General features: G+C 38.2%; 1 protein-coding gene across 5 annotated transcripts in view; it reads right to left on the bottom strand.

The window, feature by feature from the left end:
* The window catches only part of CLASP1 (cytoplasmic linker associated protein 1), a 267,208-nt gene that overhangs the window by 44,167 nt on the left and 200,443 nt on the right, over nt 1-22,598 (bottom strand). For 4 of the 5 annotated variants that reach the window (XM_081143238.1, XM_081143235.1, XM_081143236.1 and 1 more), the window contains 5 exons: nt 21,137-21,200; nt 11,421-11,584; nt 9,003-9,081; nt 7,903-8,046; nt 85-228 (listed from right to left, as the gene is read on the bottom strand). In XM_081143238.1, coding sequence (XP_080999364.1) covers nt 85-228; nt 7,903-8,046; nt 9,003-9,081; nt 11,421-11,584; nt 21,137-21,200 — 595 coding nt within the window. Of the gene's footprint in view, nt 1-84; nt 229-7,902; nt 8,047-9,002; nt 9,082-11,420; nt 11,585-19,447; nt 19,517-21,136; nt 21,201-22,598 lie in introns of all 5 variants that reach the window. The other variant, XM_081143239.1, reaches the window with a different exon arrangement.

Raw genomic sequence — 22,598 nt, forward strand, 5'->3', positions numbered from 1 at the left:
GGCTGTTAGAGCAAGCTGTAGGCGAGATACACACAGAGGCCATGGCCAGTCCACAACGGCACAGACTGTGGCCAAAGCACTCACCACACTGGTGTTACTGGAATTCTTGAGGTGGTTATGCAGGAGTTTGGTGGCACCATCCTGGAATGTTTTGGGCAAGGCACCAAGTAACATGGTAAATTCAGGAGTGTTCAATTCAAACAGCGAAATTAGCACAATTTGTGCTGCCTAGGAAAAGAAGACATGATTAATTTACGTAGCGTACAATAGCACATCTTGGTCAAAATATTCATTAAAATTGTTTTTAAAAGAAAACATTTTTGTATGAATAAAATAAATAATGAAAGGACATTTTGCCATTAAAATAAATAAATAAATAAAATAAGTCTGACTTCTACCTGGAAAACAGGTCCTGGTTACATTTTAATGCCCTGGCCTTGGATTCCCACAGCACACTCATAATAAATCCCTATAATTTTTCCTATGTTGTCTGGCACTAGGAATGAAGCTAGTAAATACATAAATAAGACTGTTCACTCTAATAAGTCAGACCTGGACAGGGCTCCCAGTGCACCCTGGAAAGAACAAGTTTCTACACCAGCTCCCCGGAGTGACCTTGAGAACCCACCTTCCCTCAACCCCACTCCTACAAACTGAGGACTATTAGAAAAAGAGATTTTAAATACATCTGAAAAATCCTACTTTCACACCTAAGAACTGAGGAGAGAGACACTTTGGGAAGCAAAGCAGAGTTACATGGTACAAATTAAAAAATCTTTTGCCTTTTAGAAAATATTCTACTTTTCTTTATTAATGAGACATCATACTTCAGGACTGTTTGTAATCACTATAGCAGCAAAGTGGGAAAAGCAATTAGCTGAAGCAATAGTAGCCAAATGAGGCTCCAACCTCCCCAGCAAGCCGTGCTTTCTATGGTGCTGGTGTGGCAGCCGGCAGGCTTAGCTTAAGCATGATGCCTAAGGAATTAGTTACAAGGTTTTGATTTAGAAAAACTATGCCAAAGAAAAGTTTACTAAGTACTAACTGGCATTTCCTACAAATTTCTAAGAGTAAAAAAAAAAAAGGGAAGTACATTATGAAAATCTTTTGACTAAAAGTATAAATTAATTTTTCCAGAGACTGTAATTTTTTATAATACTGTGAATATTTTTTCTGATGATACATAATATTACAAAAAAATCTGCTGAGAAACTCTTTGGAAATAAACACCACAAAACAGTTCAATGCTTTTACAATGTGAAAATTAATTCTAGGTAAAGATAAAACTACTGTCTATGCCAGGAGAAAGAAAAAAAATTCCAAAGACCCAAATGTATTTAACCAAAAATAAAATTTAATTATTAATTTTAAAATATCATTAGGATGTTTTTTACAGAGTAATCAAAAATTACTTTTCAACGTGTCAAACATACCTATAGTCATTCACTATGCACAGCATTGGGCAAACATACCTTACTTTTCTTTTCTTGACCTCCAAACACAGGCATTAGTAACCTTTCCATCCAAATTAAATCACAGCAGCCAGTTGCTTTCATGACATGCCCAAAATATTATTATAATTGTACTAATGTATACATTTCTATATCTCATTATTGAATCCTTCTTAATAAATCATTATCTGGAGGAACCAATTTCACCACCCATTTAATATACTAGAGTAACATTTCAATATTTGTATAACAGCAAATTCCAAAAGTCATGCAAAGTAACCTGTGCATTTTAAAAACATTGTATTAGATGTTAGAAAAACTGCATGCAAAAAAACTGCACTTCAGAGAGAAAGAAAGCAGCAGACTTAATTTAGCAGGGGAGGAAATCAATGCTGACCAAAATGTAGTAAGAAAGTTTAGGCATTTAATTTTTTTGTTGACTGAAAGTGATATTTAAAAATTATAAAATGGCAATAGTATATTTAATTCGAAATGTGTCACTGTCTTTACTTCCCAGAGTGACATGATAGCTAATGCCACAAACTTACTTGAGGTTTTACATGAAACAAATTATAAAATTAGCAGATCTTTTAGGAACAGGAAGGCTGAAAGATGATAGGCCTAGAAATTGTGCTAATTCATGGCTACTTAACACTAGTGACTTTCAGTCATGTGGGAAAGGAAAGTGCAGTAGACTCTAACTTCTGACCCACTAATGAACTTCCTCTCAATAACACAAAAGTTGAATTTGGATAAGAAATCAAATAGACAGGGAATTTTGAAAATATGACAGGATGGGCAGATGGTGCGTGTGTGGGATTTATACATATAAATATTTATTTTATACAGTTTTCAAAAGTCACCCTTTGGCTTAAAGCTGTTTTCAAAGTAAAATATTTTTCTGATGAGATTCAAGCTCTAGAAATGGGTAAAAAGTGTCATTTAAATATATTATTTTTAGAAGATTTTAAATCAAAATTTCAAAAGTGTATGGTCCCAAGATATTTTATCTACAACACTCTGCATTGGTGAGAAGTCAGAATTCTAGAATCCAGGAAGAAAACTGGGTTACAGTTATCACATCAATATGCTCACATTAAAGGAATAATTCCAAACACTGGGAGGAGGGGGAGAGATTCATTAAAAAAAGCCTGCCTGGGGCATAGCTCACGTTCAGTGATGAATCAAGTGGAGCACGTTCTTGTCCCATCTTTGGGCTCGTGCCTTCCACAAAAGGCACTAAGTAGACAAACAAAAGCCTCCAGAGAGCTGCTGACTTTTTCTAATGGACAATTTATTTTAAAGATTAATAACAACTTTAAAAAGAAATGATTGCCACTCACGCCCCTACAGTAGAATTTAGGGCGTGAGGGAGAAGGGTTCTTCAAATGCCACCACCACTGTGAGAAGAGCTCCTGGGTTGTCCCCTGCTTTAGATGCTGTGCAGCTCACAGAGAAAGCCACCTTCTAGACAAGAGACTGCGAAGCTCTGACACTGCTCCAGCGCTGATACTAATCGGGAAGCTTAAAACTGGGAGGAGGAGGAGTGTGCTGAGTAAGCAACTATTACTGCTCCCTTCGGATTGTCATTAAAACTGCTGTTGAAAACCACCAAAGAGAAGGTATTTCAAAACCTTCAGACATTTCTTATTTAGAATCTGTCCTTTACTGTTCTATGAAAATAGGGTAGAGGCTTGCACTGGACGTGGCTATTTCTTTGGAAAAGGAGTTAATCATAAAAACATAGCAACACACAAACATTTACAGCTAGCTACACACAAGCTCACATAAAATTATATTAATTTTAGGTTTCTTCAAAATCTTCTCAAGTGTCTTCACAAGAGTAGTCAGTATTAATATTCTAAAGTGCAAACAGCAAAGCATCTTTTCAAATAAGCAGTTTTAAATCTACCTGTTTACAATTTTCTTCCAAGTTTCCTTCTCCAAGCCCAGAGCAGGTTGAAGTTGACCTAGTGGGGAAATCCTCACCTACTCGACTACGCTGAAGCGGGGACGGACAAACAGGAAAGGTGGCAGGATTTAATCAGAGAGAAGCAGCAGCGCTTAAATAAACCATGGTTACTATAAGCTGGAAAAGTATTTGGCTTCTTTTAGAAAATCATCCACACGTATAACCTAAAGCTAAAATTAAGAAGACTAACAGTAACAACTACCAATTTTAAACCCCAATCATTTGCTAGGATCTTAATAATCACAATCCTTCCTGGAAGGAACAGTCTTCTTGCCCTGCATGAGGAAACAGAAGGTCAAAGAGTTCTAAGTGAGACCTGAAAGGGGCAGTCACAGTTAAGCCAAGATGAAAATCGGATGGTAAAACTCTTAGCTTTCAGTAGGCCACAGTGCCTATCTCTAATCAGAACTTGAACTTTTTTTCAATTTTTGAAATTTCAGCTTTTGAATGCTATTTGTATACTTTTCCTGCTCCAGTCTTTATACTTTCTAGGGTTTTGTGTGTTTTTTTCCTGCCATGTCTTCACTTCTCACATTTCTCAAAACATTTTGGGGGCCAAATCTGTTACTTCCTGTGACAAAGTAGGTGCTAAATGTTAGAGAATCACATATGATAATCAAAGGGATTCTGAATCCTAAAATATAAACATGTTATTCAAAATTCTATTGTCATTACCACATTCTCTCTGACTGAGGAGAAAAAAAAAATCTTCCTAATGCCAGAAAAAAATTTGGTTCAATTTTTTCCCACCAACAGCAACAACAAAACCAAAACAATCCTCAAACAGTAATAGCAAGAGCTACAGCAGTAAATAACGCACTATTTAGCTGAGTTTTTATATTCTTTATTGCAATCAATCCTACCAATAATGTCTAAAGTATTATTATTCTCATTTTACAAATAATAAAAAAGGATTCAAAGGTTAAATTACTTGCTCATGCCACTAAAGAATGGCAGAGGCAGCCCTGGCCAGTGTGGTTCAGTGGCTAGAGCATTGGTCCTTGCACTGAAAGGTCTCGGGTTCACTCCCCAGCCCTGGTCAGCGCATGTGCGGTAGGCAGCCAATCAATGTGTCTCTCTCACATCAATGTTTCTCTCTATCTCTCTCCCTCCCTCTCTCTCTAAAAATCAATAGAAAAAATATCCTCAGGTGAGGATTACCAAAAAAAAAAGTTGCAGAGGCAGAAGTCAAAGGGAGGTCAAACTCTAGAGTCCACTTTCTACTGTTAATACATTATATTATCTTACCAGAAACACAGTACATTAAGAAAGGTCTAGTACACTTCTGTATAGTTTGGTCAACACTAGTCAGGACTCCCACACTAGAAAAATGAAAGCAGTTTCTCTGGGAATGCAACAGCCCAAGCGAAGTCCGGGTGGGCTTCTCCACTGAGGCCGCCAGTGGGCCTGATGAGCACACGGGCTTGTGTTCTGACTTTGGTGGCTGTGCTTCTTCCTCCTTTTCAAAACATTTCAACTATGTAAACCCCTCTCTCTCCAATATGAAATACTCCAAAACACTAAGATAAAAAGGGAAACAAAATATTAAAAATGATAAAGTAAAAATATCAGAGTGTCTTCCCAAATAGGACCTATTAGATATGGAGAATGAATATACTGTCTACAAACTTCCCCAGTATTATTTGCATAAAATTAATCCTCTCCAAGGATGGGGCCAATACGAAAGTTTCCTGCATAGATTTCAGACTGAAGGGCTTTTCTAGTATTTAGAATATAACCTCACTCTACTGAGAAATTAAAAGACAATAGAACTTGGTTCATGATCACAAAGTGCTTTTAAGTCACTGAGATTTCCCAAGCACCTGATATACCTTTTAATAACTGCAAATGGAAGAGGCAAAACATACATTTACTTAAAAGAAACAGGTAAGAGTATCTTTAGTGGATTAAATTATCCAGATAAAAATAACCTGTTTTATTTTTTTCAGCTTTGAAATGATAATCACAATTTTAGATCTTAGAGCAGAGTAATAAAGAATCACAATTTCTAAATGTTTTTAATTTAGGTACTACATTCCTTTAGACTGTCTTTCAAATGCATTTCCAGTGCTTGGGGAGTAAGGCAGCTGCATCGCCTACAACAGCATCTATATTAACATAATGTACAATGGATGGCACATGAAAACAGAGCATTCACATAAAGTGAGTCTTCGGGAAAAATTAGTCTGCAATGCCCTGATGTGGGTAAGTGGTTATGGGCAAAAGAACACCTACTTGAATCCCTCGTCAGTGCTGGGCATGCACAACTGAAAGCCAATGTAGATGGTTCCCAGAAAGCGGAGGTGTATCTGCTAAGCTTAACCTTATCACGATTAGTTAGTTTAAAAAGCTTCATATTTAAGCAAAAGCTAAGGAATTACCAAATAACTATGGAAGATTGCTGCCAACCTACTTGGTAGGCAAAACACTGCGAAGGCCCGTTTCCCATCTCCTGCTGCGTAAGCCCTGCACGATCCCTCCTCTAGAGTGAGTGGGACTCATGACAGTGATGGAGCATCACCCCAGAGTTATTTCACGGCAGAAAGGATCCTGCAGATGGAACTGAAACCAGTGTTGATCAACTGAGAATCTCTTGGGTATGCTGAGCTGCTTCCTTCTTGCTGCTTTAAAGGTTCTTTGTCTTTGATTTTCAAGTGTTTTATTATGATGTATCTAGCTGTGGAGCTCTTTTTAAATGCTACGTGGAGTTTCCTGAGCTGCTTAGCTGTATCAGTTAAGGTTTTCATCAAGTTTGGGACATTATTTCTTCAAATATTCTCCTGCTGGCTTTAAAGAAGCGTACTGCCACGTTGTGGAGACAACCAGGTGACAGGAGATGGCAAGAAGCCTCTGTGAGCTGAGATCGCCCCCTGTTGACAGTCGGCAAGAAAGCAGGCACCTCAGCCCTACATCTAAAAGGAACTGGATTTGGCCAAGAACCAGGGAGCTGGAAGAGGAGCTTTGGCCTCAGTGAGATGGAAGACCCAGACCACACCTTGACTTCAGTCTGGTGAGGACTTGAGCAGAGACCTGGACAACACGTGCTGGGCTCCTGAGCCACAGATCTATGAGATCATAAACCTGTGTGGTTTTGAGCTGCTAAGTTTGTGGTAGTTATGTAAGAGAAAACTAACACAGAAGCCAAAGAGGGGAACTTTCAAGACTATGATTTTGAAAATAATACCTTCAAAATGTTACTTGAAATCAGATAATTTCTCTCTGGGTGTTTAGCATTCATTATTAATTCATTCTAAGTAGTTACTAAATGCCTACTTTGTTCCTATGGGCACTGTGCTAGGTGCTGAGCACACACGGTGAGCAAGAGCAGGTAGTGGGGAAGGCACGGGGAACAGCAAGGCCAGACCCAGTCCTAAAGATGCTGAGGATCGAGGTTGGGTACCAGGTTAAGACTACATCTGCAATCTGTATGGCTTGATGTTCAACCCCAGAGTAATCATCTAGAATAAGGGGTCTCAACTCTGTATATTAAAAATCAGCCAAGAATAGAGGAAATCCCAATCATTAACAAAACAATGTCCAAGGTCTACTCCATACCAATTAAGTCCAATTACTTTTAGTCTGAAAGCAGAAATGTGGCTTTTAAAAGTCCTTTTATATAAAGGCTAGTTAGTTTATATATAAAGTAAAAGAACAAAAGCCACATCTGAAATTTAAGCATAAAAGACCATGACACTGACAGGAAGAGAACAGAAACAATGCACACAGAAATGCGTGATACCTGCTTTGTGCCTATGATGGGTCAGGAAGTGGTTAAATGCTCTACATATATTAATCAATCTTTGTAATAATCCTGAGGCAGAATACTACCTAGCAATAGAAATAATAGTATCCTGTGCTCTCTGCTTAATGTGCCATTTCAGAAGAAAGTAGCAAATGTATCTCTTCAGGGGCTTAAAATACAACAACAGAACAACATGTTGGTATCAGGGTGTCTCAAAAATCTGAATTTTACCTCCCCACCTCACTCCTCAAATCAAAGAGAGAGTTCCAAATGTGGTATAGAACGGGAAGTTTTGTGCTCTTTTTAAATTCAAGAATTCATTATATCTTAGCAAACTTTCAACCACATTTTACTATTAGGCACCTTATGGTCAGGTAGCCTTAGACCTGCAAGCCTATCTTCAAAGTACACGTCATAAAACTGACATAAGGGAAATCAATTTCTTGGAGAGACATTAAACCGCTTTCACATTAAAAAGATAAACAGATGCTTAAGAAAACCATGAACACCTCTTACAAGATTTCAGATTTTCAATTTAACATTCAGAGACTGGAACAAGGTAGAGCTGGAGAGAGAAGATACGGGGCAAAAGACAAGTCTTGGCTTTCACAGAGAAGGAGGGAGAGGTTTGCCTGCAGCTGTGTGGGGTGGTTCACAAGTCTCTGGACAAGGTTCTTCTCTAACACTGCTAAGGACAGCCCGTCAGTAAAGCTGCGCTGCAGCTCCCGTGGACATACCTTTCTCACGTCTGAACTCTTTGGTTCTGTTGTCCAGGTTATAATTCTAGAAACAGCAAGCCTGGTCTCACTAGAGTTTATAAAATCTGTTGGATCCATCTGTCGGGCAAGAGACTCAATGTACTTCAGGATTGCAACTTTGACCTGAAAGATCCAATAATTATAAACATTAAGTACACTTTGTAAATCTTTGAATAGAATTCTTAACTGATGAGAGAAAAGTAAACACTGCTGAGGGGACACCACCTTTCTGTGGGATTTATGGTTCCACATGGAGCCGGCATTTGGGAACAGGAAGAGTGGCATGCAGCTTCATGCTCTGCGAGCCCTGCTCCCCGCTCACTGCAACAGGACCCCTGGAGGGCGGGGCCCCTGTGGGGAGCCGTGGGGTTTCCAGCTCTGCCATGGACCAGGACGGCATGGCGAGTACTGGCCTGGAGCTAGTTTTGTTTTTTAGACAGTCTAGGCCACGTGTTGCAAGGTGCCATGTTCAATAATCAAGCTGATATTCTGCCCTGGCTTCTCCACTAACGCCCCAACTGGTTTTGCCTCAGGAGAAAAGGGTTGTTATGGATTGGGCCTATCCTAAAACCCCGCCAAAAATTTAATGATCAAAGAACAAGGATCTACATGACCTAACTCAAATGAATACATATCCTCCCCTACAATTTAGTCTTATTACAGGTGTAATTTTACAACAACATGTAACAAGTTAATCATCATGTGTTAGAATGCTAATATTTTTTTAAATTCCGAAAAGATACCTATCTCAGCAAATCAGAATTTTCTAGTTTAAATATTGTGACAGAGTAATAATACCCACATGTTGGCAAGGATGGGGAACAACTAGAGCTCTCAGAAAGGCTGGCAGGAATATAATACAACCACTTTAACAGTTTAAAATAAAGTTAAACACAAGCCCTACCCAATAAATCAGCAATTTCTCTACTGGGTACTGAACCAAAAGAAATAAAAGCATGTCCACAAAGAGGTGGACAAAAACATACACAGCAGATTTATTCGTAACAGCCAAACACAAGTGATGTGCAAAACAAATTCGACTTCTAGAGGCTGAATTGTAATGACAAATCGTTACCAACCTTGAGGTTAGGAGTCTGAGTTTGATCCACAATAAATCTCATCAAAATGTTAAATTGTTGATCAAATGGAAAGGAGTCCCTAGGTAAAAAAAAAAAAGAGAGAGAGAAAAGAGCTTGTTTTTAAAGAAAATTTTTTTAAAAATAATGTAAAACCATATAAAAACAAAATATAAACTGTTGTAGATTAATATATGTAAAAGCAAGCCTGTTCACATTTTTTAAATAGTACTTTTAATTTTATATTAAATACTAAAATAATACACATTACATAAAAAATTTAGAAAAAGGGAAATCTTGTTAAACATCCCAAACACATACTAAACTTACTTTGAGTATGCTATTTTTAAAATTAATACTAAGCAATAAACTAATAAGGAAGAGATTCCTCCCTGCCTTCTAGGGGGTTTGCTCATCTCTCAAGCTACCTTATTAAGTATGGCTTCCCCGAAAAACTGCCAACTTACAAATCTTCTTTTTACACCCCAATTACACTGCCTACAGCTGACACTGCCTAAGTTAACCACACTGTCCTCCTGGTCCTAGCTGGTAAGTGCTTATGATCTCTATCTGGTATAGTCACAAGAAGAGTGCTTGGAGGTAGTCAGCAAGAAAAACCCACATGCAGCTCCAGAACATACACAGAAGCCTGGCGGCCCTAGAAGCCCCTCTTCTACTTTATTTCTTACCTGTTACCAATCCCATTCCTTTAGTCATCTCACATCTTTGGTCCAACTGAGTAACCCTGAGGGCTCTTGGCTAGTGAAAGTCAGTGCTCTCTCCCCCACTTAAATGCTGCCATTACTAGTATCAGTGTGCAACTGCATAATGGAGCCCACACGGACAATGCAGGCGCACCTTCCACACTAACAGAAAAGATAATGCAAGGCAAACACCTATTACAACTGAGGCCGGGTGATCGCATTGCTGTCTTTGGACTCTCTTAGAGACTTTTCTCAATAACAAAAGTATAGTAAAAAGGAAAGAGATGTAGGTTCAAAACTATAAAAATCACAAGACAGATGCGAAATTTAGATGAAATAATACAAGAAAAATGTAAAGTGCACGGCACATACTAGGTTGTAGCATTGCCAGCATTATAATTACTAATAAGAAGTAAACTAGGCCCAAGAGCACATTCTTTTCTATCATATCTACTTGCATCCAGGAAGCTGTGAGGACCACTTCTGGAAGCAAAGTACATTTTAGGATATGTGATTTAAGTGACTCAAATGGCTATAAATTAAAGAAACACGGCCCACAAACCACACACAAAACATCTCTCCTTTATTCTGTAGCAAATAATTGATATGTTTAACTAGAAAATGTGCCCTGCTGTTGGTACCGCTAAAGCACAGGAAGCAGAGGCAGATTTGCAATCAGGTCTATTACCTGAGGAACAGCTCTCAGCCAACACTGAGCCCCTCGATACTCACTCACTGATCCCAGATAACCTTACGCAGCTACACATCTGAGCTGCTGAGAAAAAGGGAATGATAAACATGCCTTAGAGACTAAGACCAAATATAATAAGGACAGGATTCTTAAAGGAAATAGGCATCCAGGAAAATTAACAGAAGGAAATAATTGTATCCCTTAATCACCAAAGGGTGGGGATATAATCACAACATTCCTGCCATCCCCTAAAAATCTGTAATGAACCTTGTCATTCATAACTTCCCTTAAATTAAGCAAGTGACCTATAGGCCAAGTCTGGCTCACAAATGTTTTATTTGGCTTTCATAGTGCCATAAAAAAGGTTCTCGAATGTGTTGCCTTAATCCACATTTCTGACCTTCCTTGAAAAGTCTGGTACCACTGGGCCCAAGTTCCTACATGGCCACAACTGACCACACACCTCACCATGCTATCCATAATCCTCCCTCTGATCTACTTCACTCATTTATTGTCAGCTGGATCAGCCTAGCCCTGTAGTCAATGCTTTATAAATCCACTGCTATACTGATGTACAGGAATGTTCCTGAATTCTGGCTTTTATGTGCAATCTTTAAAAAAAAAAAAAGATAAAAAAAAGCCAAACCCCTAGAAACAGAGTAGAATGGTGGTTGTCAGTGGCTAAGAGGTGGGGGAAATGAGGAGTGGCTGGTCAAAGGGGACACACTTCCAGTTATAACATAAATAACTTCTGGGGATCCAATGCACAACATGGTGATTACAGTTAACAATGCTGTATTATACACTTAAAAGGTCCCAAGAGAACAGACCCAAGATGTTCGTACCACCACCACAAAAAAAATGCTAATTATGTGAGGTGAAGGAAGTGTTGAGTAATCCTGTGGTGATAATTTATCAATCTATACATGAACCAAAATCATCACATTGTACCCTTGAAGCTTACACAGTGTTCTGTGCAACTACATCTCAAAAGCTGGGGGAACGGTCTGCTCCCTCAGCACTTACCTTGTGACATCCAGAGCCTTCTGAACTTTCGCTTGCACAGATCCAAGCAAATCTGCTCCCATTTTCTTAAGTAATTGTGTGAGAAGAACAAAAAGCCAGTCTTGCAAATCATCCTTATGAATTATTATAAAATCAACAAGAGTCTCCAAAAACATACTGAAAACCTAGACACAAATGAAAACCGAACATTTCACAAATTTATTTACTTAATTTTTTTTTAATCCTCACCCAAGAATACTTTTTCCAGTGCTTTTCAGAGAGAACAGAGGAAGGGAGAGATAAAGAAACACTGATGTGAAAGAGACACATCAATGGGTTGCCTCCCACACGTGCCCCAACCTGGGTCGGGGATGGAGCCTGCAACAGGGACTCGTGCCCTTGGCAGGAATCAAACTGAGACCCAGTCTGCAGGCCGCCCTCTAACCACTGAGCCAAACTGGCCAGGGCCATTTCACATATTTAATTCATCATTTCCTTCAAAGTCTCCAAACCATTAAAAATGCCAATACAGGCTTTGCCCCAGACTCTTACAAGCTAGGTTAAGACTGTTAACAACTGATCATACTATAGAAGACAAATGTATTAAAGAAAACGAGGGAAAAAGAATTGGAACTTACTCTCTGATGTGAATTCCACCGCAAACCAGGCCATGCAACAAAACAAATGCCATGTTAGTCCAGAATGAATTAATACAATTTTCATGCAGTTTCTTCAAAGACCTGAAATACTACAAATTTATAACATACTCTCTCCTCCCTCAATATGCCTTTAAAATTAAGTACAAAGAGAAAGAACTCTGATGAAGAGTATTTTATTTATTTATTTACTTACTTACTTGTTTATTTATTTATTTATTTGTTTTAAAGTATTAGTTTAATCTAGAGGCTTTTTTTCTTAAAAAAAACACATTTAAATCATCATAATTCTATACTATTATTTTTCATTACCTATCATTCAAAAAACGCTATTACCGGAAGACTTTCCATTGAGATGACAGAATAGGTAGATACTGGTGCTTGCCTCCTCTCATGACCACATCTAAATTACAACTAAATTATAAAACCACCATCATTGAGAACCACCTGACGACTAGCTGATCAGAAGTCCTGTAACTAAAAATATAAAGAAGCCAGAGCGAGACTGGTAGGAAGGGCAGAGACCCAGCACAGGCTTGTCCCACACCCCTGAGTGAAGTTAAGAATTGGGAGAGATAACTAGGCTATGGAGGACCCCCTGAGAAGCAAAGGGTCCCAGCCCCACACCAAGCTCCCCAGCCCAGGGCATCACAGTCTGAAAGGTTAACAATGGGCTGTGAAAACCAGCACTAACTGTGTCCGAGAAAGACAAGAGACTGCTAGATAAGAAGGTGCTACAGGTCTTAAAGGGGCCCACACGAAGACTCACCTGCTCACAAACTCACTCAATTTAGAGCTGCAGTGCAGGAGCAGCAGCTGGAAAGGCACCAGGGACATAAGGGATTAACTGAACCGACTAGCTTCAGGGCAAGGGCTGGAGGGGCAGAAGTTGGGATAGCCCTCCTGGACAAAAGTACTGGCAGGTGCCACTGTTTCACTATTGAGTCTTCACCCCACCTAGGTAGCAGGTGCATTCAGGCGCAAAGTCTGAACTCTCCATTAATCTTGCTAACACTGCTCACTGAACCCTGATGATTCCCTGAGACCTCGCTCCACCCAAGTCATGAGCCTGGTCCAAAGCTCTTTCAGCGGCTGTTCCATACAAGCCGCTAAACTGCGCCTGCACTGTGGAATTTCCTAAGGTCTCTCAAAAATCCACAAACCCAAAACAAGCAGCACCTGGTCTTGGTATTCTCCATACTTCTTCCTAAGGAGCTCCAAGCCCACCACAGGAGGCCACCAACTGCAGGTCATTTTGTAGCTCTTAATAGGTAGCCCCCAGACAGACACAGGCAGAAGCTGATATGAGTCTCCAACAGAGTCCCTCCCAAGAGGCCCCAGAAGCAACACACCTGGTAACCAGCTTCAGACCACATCAGAGCAGCACCCAACCACTGCCATAAACAACAAACACAAAGAGAAGACTCAGCAGGCACCAGAGCCCTGCTAAAGGAAATAATGCCCTGTGGGGTCAACCCCTGCACAACAGCTGGTCCACTATAATCATGGAAGGTCCTCACAGACAGCTATCTTGAGGGTCAATTTCACACACTGATGTGCCAGCAACAATTAAGGCTAAACTACAACAGGAAATAACACACACAACCCAAACAAGAGACACCTATGGAGCACCCCACTCAGGTGACCGGGGAAGTCTGCACCACTGGACTTGACAGGACACCTACTACATAAGGCCACTCTGCCAAGACTGGGAGATATAGCAGCTCTACCTAATATACAGAAAACCAACAGAGGGAGGCAGCCAAAGTAAGGACACAAAAAAACATGTCACAAATGAAAGAACAGGAAAAAACTCCAGAAAAATAATGAAATGGAGGCCAAAAATTTACCAGATAAAGAGTTCAAAAAACAGCTTATGAAGATGCTCCATGAACTTACAGGAAGAAAAGATGATCTCAGTGCAAACTTCAACAAAGAGATAGGAAACATAAAAAAGAACCAGTCACAAATGAAGAATACCATAACTAAAATGAAAAATACATTACATGCAGTCAACAGCAAATTAGAAAAAGCAGAGGACTGAAACAGTGACATGGAAGAAAAGGTAGTGGAAAACAAGCCATCGGAACAGCAAAAAGAAAAAAAAATTGAGGATAGTTTAAGTGACCTCTCGGACAACAACAAGCGTTCCAACATTTGCATCATGGGGGTACCAAAAGGAGAAGAGAAAGAGCAAGAGATGGAAAACCTATCTGAAGAAATAATGACTGAAAACTTCACTAACCTGGCCAAAGAAAGAAAGAAAGGAAAGAAAAATAGGTAGCTATACAAGGCCAGGAAGTGCAGAGAGTCCCAAACAAGATCAGCCCAAAAGATGCCCATATGAAGATATCATAATTAAAATGCCAAAGGTTAAAGACAAAGAATCTAAAAAGCAGTAAAAGAAAGCAGTTAGTTACAAGGGATCTCCCATAAAAGGTCACCTGATTTCTCAACAGAAACTTTGCAGGTCAGAAGGGAGTAACACAAAATATTGACAATGATGAAAAAAAACAAGCAAGGACCTACAACCAAGGTTACACTATCCAGCAAGGTTATCATTTAGAATTGAGGGAGAAATAAAGAGTTTCCCAGATAAAATAAAATTTAAAAAATTCCTCACCACCAAACCAGCATTACAGGAAATGTTAAAGGGACTTCTTTAAGAGAAAAACAAGATGAAAAATCTGAATAAGAAAATACAGTAAAGAGAAACAACTAACTGACAAAGGCAAATATAATAAAAGCAGTGGATCAACCAATTATAAAGCTAGCACAAAGGTTAAAAGGCCATTGTGTATAATTACAACAATAAATGAAGAGATATACACAAACACACACACATAAAAGAAATTTTTTAAAATGACAAAAACATAAATATGGGGGGAAGAGAGTAAAAATGTTAGGGATTTTAGAATGCATTTGAACTTGTGACCATCAACTTAATTTTAATTTTATAGAATGCTATAAACATAGCCTGGTATATATGAAACACAGGTAACCATAACCCAAAGAATCTACAAAGATTTATGCAAAAAATAAAGAAAAATGAATCTAAAATGCCACTACAGGAAGTCATCAACATATAAGACAAAAGAGTAATAGAATAAAGGCAGTAACAGAGAAATACAAATACAATAAAATGGCAATAACCACATACTTTAAATATAAGTAATTAATTACTTTAAATGCTCCAATCAAAAGACATAGAGTGTGTAAAGGGATAAAATAAACAAAACCCATACATATATGCTGCCTACAAGAGATCTATTTCAGATTAAAAGACACACAGACTGTAAGTAAAGAGATGGAAAAGATATTTCCAAAACAGACTTTCAAACAAAGGCTGTAACAAAAGAAAAAGAAGGGTATTTTATAATGAGAAAGAAATCAATCCAACAGGAGGATCTAACTCTTTTAAACATTTACATACCCAACACAGGTGCTGAGCACCTAACTATATAAAGCAACTATTGAAACAAAAGGGAGAGGTCGACAGTAATAAAATTATAGTAGGAGACTTTAACACCCATTGACATCAATGGATAGAGCATCCAGAGAAATAATCAACAAGGAAACAGTGACCTTAAATGACACATTCAACCAGATCATCTTATATAATGAATATTTTTAGGACATTTCACCCAAAAGAAGCAGAAGATACATTTTTTTCAAGTGCACATGAACCATTTCCCAGGCAGCAAAACAAGTATCAATAAAATTAAAAATCATATCAAGCACCTTCTCTGATCATGATAGGAAACTAGAAATCAATTACAAAAAGAAAACTGAAAAAATACAAAAGGTCAATGAAACCAAGAGCTGCTCCTTTGAAAAGACAGACAAAATTGATAAAACCTTTAACTAGATGCATCAAGAAAAAAAGAGGGCCCAAATAAATAAAATCAGAAAAGAGAAAAAGACTACCAACACGACAAATACAAAGGATTATAATACTATGAACAATTAAAGAAATGGATAAATTCCTAGAAACATACAATGTTCCAAGACTGAATCAAGAAGAAACAGAATATCTGAAGATGGGTCACTACTAACAAAATCAAATCAGTAATTTAAAAACTCCCAACAAACAAAAGTCCTGCACCACATGGCTTCACAGGTGAATTAACAGCTATCCTTCCCAAACTATTTCAAAAACTTTAAGAGGGTGGAAGGATCCCAAGCTCATTTCATGAGGCCAGCATAACCCTGATAACAAAACCAGATAAAGACACTACCAAAAAGAAAAAAGAAGAAAATATATAAGCCAATATCTCTAATGAATATAGTTGTAAAAACACTCAACAAAATATCAGTAAACCAAATTCAGCAATACATTAAAAAGATCATACATCACAATCAAGTGGGATTTATTCCTGGGATGCAAGGTTGGTTCAATATCCGCAAATCAATTAACATCATACACCACATAAAATGAGTAATAAAAATTGTATCGTATCAATAGATACAGGAAAAGCATTTGACAAAATGCAACATCCATTTATAATAATAACTTAGCAAACTGGGAAGAGAGGGAACAAACCTCAGCATAATAAAGGCCATAAATGATAAACCCACTATCATACTCAATGGTGAAAAGCTAAAAGTATTTTCCTTAAGATCAGGAACAAGACAAGGATGTCTACTTTTTTTTTTCAATCCTCACCCGAGGATATTTTTTCCATTGCTTTTCAGAAAGAGAGGAAGGGAGAGAGAAAGAGAGAGAGACAGCAATGTGAGAGAGACATATCAATTGGTTGCCTCCCGCATGTCCCTGGATCAGGGCTGGGGATTGAGCCTGCAACTGAAGTAAGTACCCTTGGCTAGAATCGAACCCAACCCGGGACTGTTCAGTCTGCGAGCTGACACTAACCACTGAGCCAAACCGGCTAGGGTAAAAATGTCTACTTTTAACCACAGAAAGACAAATACCATATGATTTCTTCAACATAGTACTGGAACTCCTAGCCACAGCAATCACACAAGAAAAGAAATAAAAGGAAACCAAACTGGAAAGAAAGTATAAACTGTCATTATTTTCAGATAACATACCATACTATGTACATACATTTCACCAAAAAACTATTAGAATATATGAATTCAGTCAAGTAGCAGGATACAAAATTAACATTCAAAAATTTATTGCATTTTTATAAACCTAAAATGAACTATCAGAGAAATTAAGAAAACAACCCCATTTATAATTGCAGCAAAAAATAATAAAACACATAGAAATAAACTTAAGCAAGAAGGTAAAAGACCCATACTCTCAAAACTGCAAGGTTCTGAAGAAAAAATTGAATATACAAATAAATGGAAGCAAATACCAAGCTCAGGTACAGGAATAAGTAACATCATTAAAATGTCCATACTACCCAAAGCAATCTACAGATTCAATGCAACCCCTATCAAAATACCAATGAAATTAGAATAATCCTAAAATTTATATGACACCAGAAAAGCCCCTGAATAGCCAAATCAATCTTGAGAAAGAAAAACAAAGATGAAAGTATCACACTATCTGATATCAAACTATACTACAAGGCAATAGTAATTGAAACAACATGATATTGGCATAAAAACAGACACACATTTCAATGGAACAGAAGAGAGAACCCAGAAATAAACCCACGTCTATATGGTCAATTAATATATGACAAAGGAGGCAAAAATACACAATGGGGTAAAGATGGTCTCTTCAATAAATGGTGCTGGGAAAATTGGACAGATATATTCAATGAAAATGAAACTAGACCACTTTCTTACACCATATACAAGAATAAACTCAAAATGGGTTAAAGACTTAATGTAAGACCCTAAACCATACAACTCCTACAAGAAAGCATAGGCAGTAAACTCTCTGATATCACTCTTCACCAGTGATATGCTAGGATAAGGGATTAATATCCAAAATATGTAAGAAATCCATACAACCTAATAGCAAAGAAATAACAATCTGATTTAAAAAATGGGCAGAGGACGTGAATAGATATTTTTCCAAAGAGGACATAGAGATGGCCAATGGACATATAAAAAGATGCTCAATGTCACTAATAAGAGAGAAATGCAAATTAAAACAATGAGAATACTACCTCACACCTGTCAGAATAGCTATCATCAATAAATCAACAAACAACAAGTTTTGGCAAGGATGTGGAGAAAAGGGAACCCTTGTGCACTGTTTGTGGAATTGCAAATTGGTATACCCACCATGAAAAACACCATGAACGTTCTTCAAAAAATTAAAAACAACTACCACATGACTCAGCAATTCCACTTCTGGGTATTTATACAAAAGAAACCCAGAACACTAATTCAAGAAGACATATGCACCACTATGTTCATTGCAGCATTATTTACAAGATATGGAGGCAACATCTCTCTCCATAGATGAATAGATGTCAGAAGAGGTGGTACATATATACAATGGAATATTATTCAGCCATAAAAAAGAATGAAATCTTGCCATTTGCAATAACAAGGATGGCCCTAGAGGGTATTATGCTGAATGAAATAAGTCAGACAGAAAAAGACAAATACCATATGATTTCACTTATATGTGAAATATAAAAAACAAACTAACAAACAGAAACAAACTCATAACACAGAGAACAAATTGATGGTTGTCAGATGGGAAGGGTTTAGGGAGATCAAGGTAAAGGGATTAAAATGCGTAAATTGCCAGTTATAAAAACAGTCACGGGGATGTAAAGTACATAGGGAATATAGTCAATAATACTGTTAATAACTATGTATGGTATCCGGTGGGTACTAAACTTATTGGGGTGATCACTTTGTAAGTTACATAAATCTCTAATCACTATGTTGTAAAAGTTAAACTCATGTAATATTGTATGCCAAGTGTAATTGAAAAAAAACTTTAAATAAAGATTATCACGTGACACCTATACAAAAAAATACTGTAATAGGATGAGGGGGAAAAAACCTGTATCTAGTTTTTTTCATTCTAGTCATCTATTTTAATGCATGCCAATTCAGATATTGTCAAGTAATATCTTTATAAAAAGATATTACAAAAGCCATAAAAGCTTTATGAAAGGTTATGGCTAAGAATAAAAGTTACTGACAGCTCACACAATTGTCATGCTGCTGTGTACCCATCATTGCTGTCTAAGATGAGGCAGTCACAGTGGGATATTCCTGAACCAGTTTCAGAGAGGTAAGCAGCACCATGTCTCCTCTACTTGGTTAATGAGCATTGCTCTACTGGGACAACCCAGCCATCATATACCATAATAGTGCAGCAACTATTTAACCACTGGGGTCTCCTGTGAGATGGCTCAGAAAAGTCAATGAGCCCAGCTGTGGGATTCCTAGCTTAGCTCAAAGGCAGCTAGCAAATAATAACTAAACTGAGACCTCCAAACTCACTGTACAAGAGCCTTCTGATGGAAACAAATTTCCTTCTTTATCCTCACATTCTGGTTCTGAATCAGCAATCTAGAGGCGACAGGTAACAGAAATTTCGTCAATGTCCAAAACCATCTATCCTTTATGCTATGAATCCTATAAATCTTACGCTTATTATTTAAATCTTAGTGTTTTTAACACTATCTTAGAGAAAAATATCTTGATAATCATATCTATGTGGCCCTTAAACTCAACCTTTCTTGGATCTTATTAATATTTTTAACGTTAATCTTGCTGTGAGGGTCAGGGTCCTAACAGGAACTCAAAAGACATGCTTCAGGGCAGATCTGAGAAGTGCTGTCCCAAAGGGGGGAGAACGCCTGCATTCATTCTCCTGTGCTCCTGTGAGCATCTCCAAAGGCAGGGTCATACAATGCTTTCTGCACCCCTAGCCCGGAGCAGGTACTCAGCCAACACTGAATGACTGACTAGATCGGTGACTGACACTTAGAGGACAATTCCTATGACGAAGAAAGGCTAGGAAAAGAGGGGTAGATCACAAAAACAGGCTTCTTGCTGGCCATCACAGGTTTCATTCTTCCAGAAAAACTTAGAACAGACCACTGTCACTAGGAAAACTGAAGTATAAAATAGCTAAATCCTGTATGTGAAGCAGTTAAGATTTGCTTATGGTGATCAAGGTTCTCTCAATTTCTACACTTCAGTGTCCATCCTTCATCCACCCTTTTAACTTTCCCGATACCATCATCCCCACTGTCTTTCTCTAAAAGCATCTAACAGCCTCTAAAGGCCTCCTCCCAAACAATGACAATTACTTAAAATCTGGACTCCAAGTCAGCTTTCATAAGGGCCCCTCTCTCAGCACCACTCTTGAAGGGGGCCTGTCCCTTCCTCATGGATGTTCTTCTCGAGCAGGAAGACCCTCGTAGGAAAGGCATTCCTAGGGCTCAGTGCTCTCCTGGCCCCAGAAGGTGGAGGCACCAGCTAAGGGGTCACCATTTAGCAAGTTCTTGGGGCCAGCAAAAGTCTATTTGCAGAAATAACCCAGTTCTCTAATAAATCTATACATAAATGCTTCCACTTTTCTATCTTGTCTTATATAGAAATAAAAAATTACTATATATTTATTTTTTGAAGAATTTTAAAGAATTTTTATACAGATGCAAAAAAATTATTATGTATTTGACTATTTTCTTCACTACTGTAACTTTTTTAAAAGGCACTATATTACAATACAATGGCCCATTTTAGCACCTAGCCCACTGTCTGGCTAACAGGAAACACTCAAAAATATCTGCTGAAAGACAACTGATTCTCTCCATGAAAATTCTTACTTAAAATGCACTTTATTTCTAAATTGAAGTTTCATGGACATTTGAAGCTCCCAAGAATTCCATTTTTAAAAGATGTAACATAAACTATTACTAAAATTAGTGTTAAAATCTGTGAGGGGCAGGGGAGAAGCGGGGAGCGGGGAGAGCGGAGCAGGGATCAATCGATTGGCGATCGAACCTGCAGCCTTTTGGTGTACTGGATGATGCTCCTATCAACTGAGCCGCCCAGCCAGGGCTAATCTGTAAGGTCTTAACGGTGCTACAGGGAACCATCTCTCACTCTTCAACAGTATGTTACACAGCTCACACAGACATGCAGAGAGGAAGGTAAGCAAGGCATGATTCCCAGACTTACCTTGCTATGTGGGTCAGCAAACATTCGTGTGAAGATCTCACACAATCTTTTCAATTCTACTCGACTAAAAAAAATAAAATGGAAATAAATGCACTTTAATACGTCAACACTGAAATTAGTTACAGCCTTGCTTTTAAAAATCCTTTTATTGCCCGGCCAGGCATGGCTCAGAGGTTGAGCATCTCAATCTAGGATCCAGGCGATCGGGGTTCGATTCCCGGTCAGGGCATATGCCCCAGGTGTGGGCTCGATCAATGACTCTCTCATCACTGATGTTTCTATCTCTCTCTCTCCCTCTCCTTTCCTCTCTCTGAAATCAATAAAGATATATTTTAAAAAAATAAAATAAAATAAATGAAATGAAATAAAATCCTTTTATTTCAGTCAACTACATAAACTTTACATAATTTTTATATAAACAAAGGTTTTTTCACACAAAAACTTTATTATTTAACTTATGATGAAATTAAATAGGAATCTAAAACTATAATAGCTTTGTTTTTATTTTAAAATGAGAAAACTAAATCTCAGACAGTGCCTACATTCACATGTGCGGAAGTGGTAAAGCCATGAGATAAATCCTATTCATTTCATTCCAGGTCTGTTTTCCACCTGCCACAGATGAAAGGCAATGGGGTAAACTAGGAAAAGCATGTATTTTGGGGTCAGACACACCTGAATTTTAACCTCAGTTCTGCTTTAGAGAAAGTACTCTGATATCTTTCTACCCAATCAGTCACAGAGGATAAGAGCTACTGGCTGCTGTGAGGATGAGGGAAGACAACACCTCTTTCCTAGGACTGGGCCCAAGACTAAGCAACCACGCATTTCATTTTAGGGCCCCTCGGCCTTTTCTTATCCTTACTGTACTACTGAGTCCCATTTTTACTTCAAGGCTTCATTAGAAGCGCCATCTCTTTCCCAAGCCATGCCTGAGTAATCCTTCCCATACACACGACACAATCCAGATTAGACCAAAGCTAATCAATAAATTTCTAGAGGTTATTCAATGGGTGTTTGGTGACCACTAAGATTCAAGAAACAGAATTAAGCAGATTCTTGAAGCAATAATCACAACAAATTATCCTCATTTTGTTTTCTGACAGATCACTAGAGGTCGGAAGCTACCTGGCTTTCAGAAGGCATGTAACAGAAGTCTCATGACATCTTCATGAATGGAATGGAATTGGGGGGGTAGGGAGGATGCATGTCAGCAGGTGAGAATCAACAGGGTAGAGTCAGGCTGGCTTGGTAGCCACACTGCATAGGATTCCTTTGTCAGTGCTCACTTAGTTTTGCAGAACCCATCTAGGGCCATAAACACATCCGGTGCCATAATTTATCTTTAAAAACTTATCTAAAGAATATAATACGCTGTATGTCATGGATTCTAAGTTGCCCACTTTTTCACATTTTAACATCTCTGTAATTGTGAGATTCATCTTATAATCAATGACATATT

Source organism: Miniopterus schreibersii (genome assembly GCF_964146895.1).
Source record: "Miniopterus schreibersii genome assembly, chromosome: 7".
Classification (NCBI taxonomy): Eukaryota; Metazoa; Chordata; class Mammalia; order Chiroptera; family Miniopteridae; genus Miniopterus; species Miniopterus schreibersii.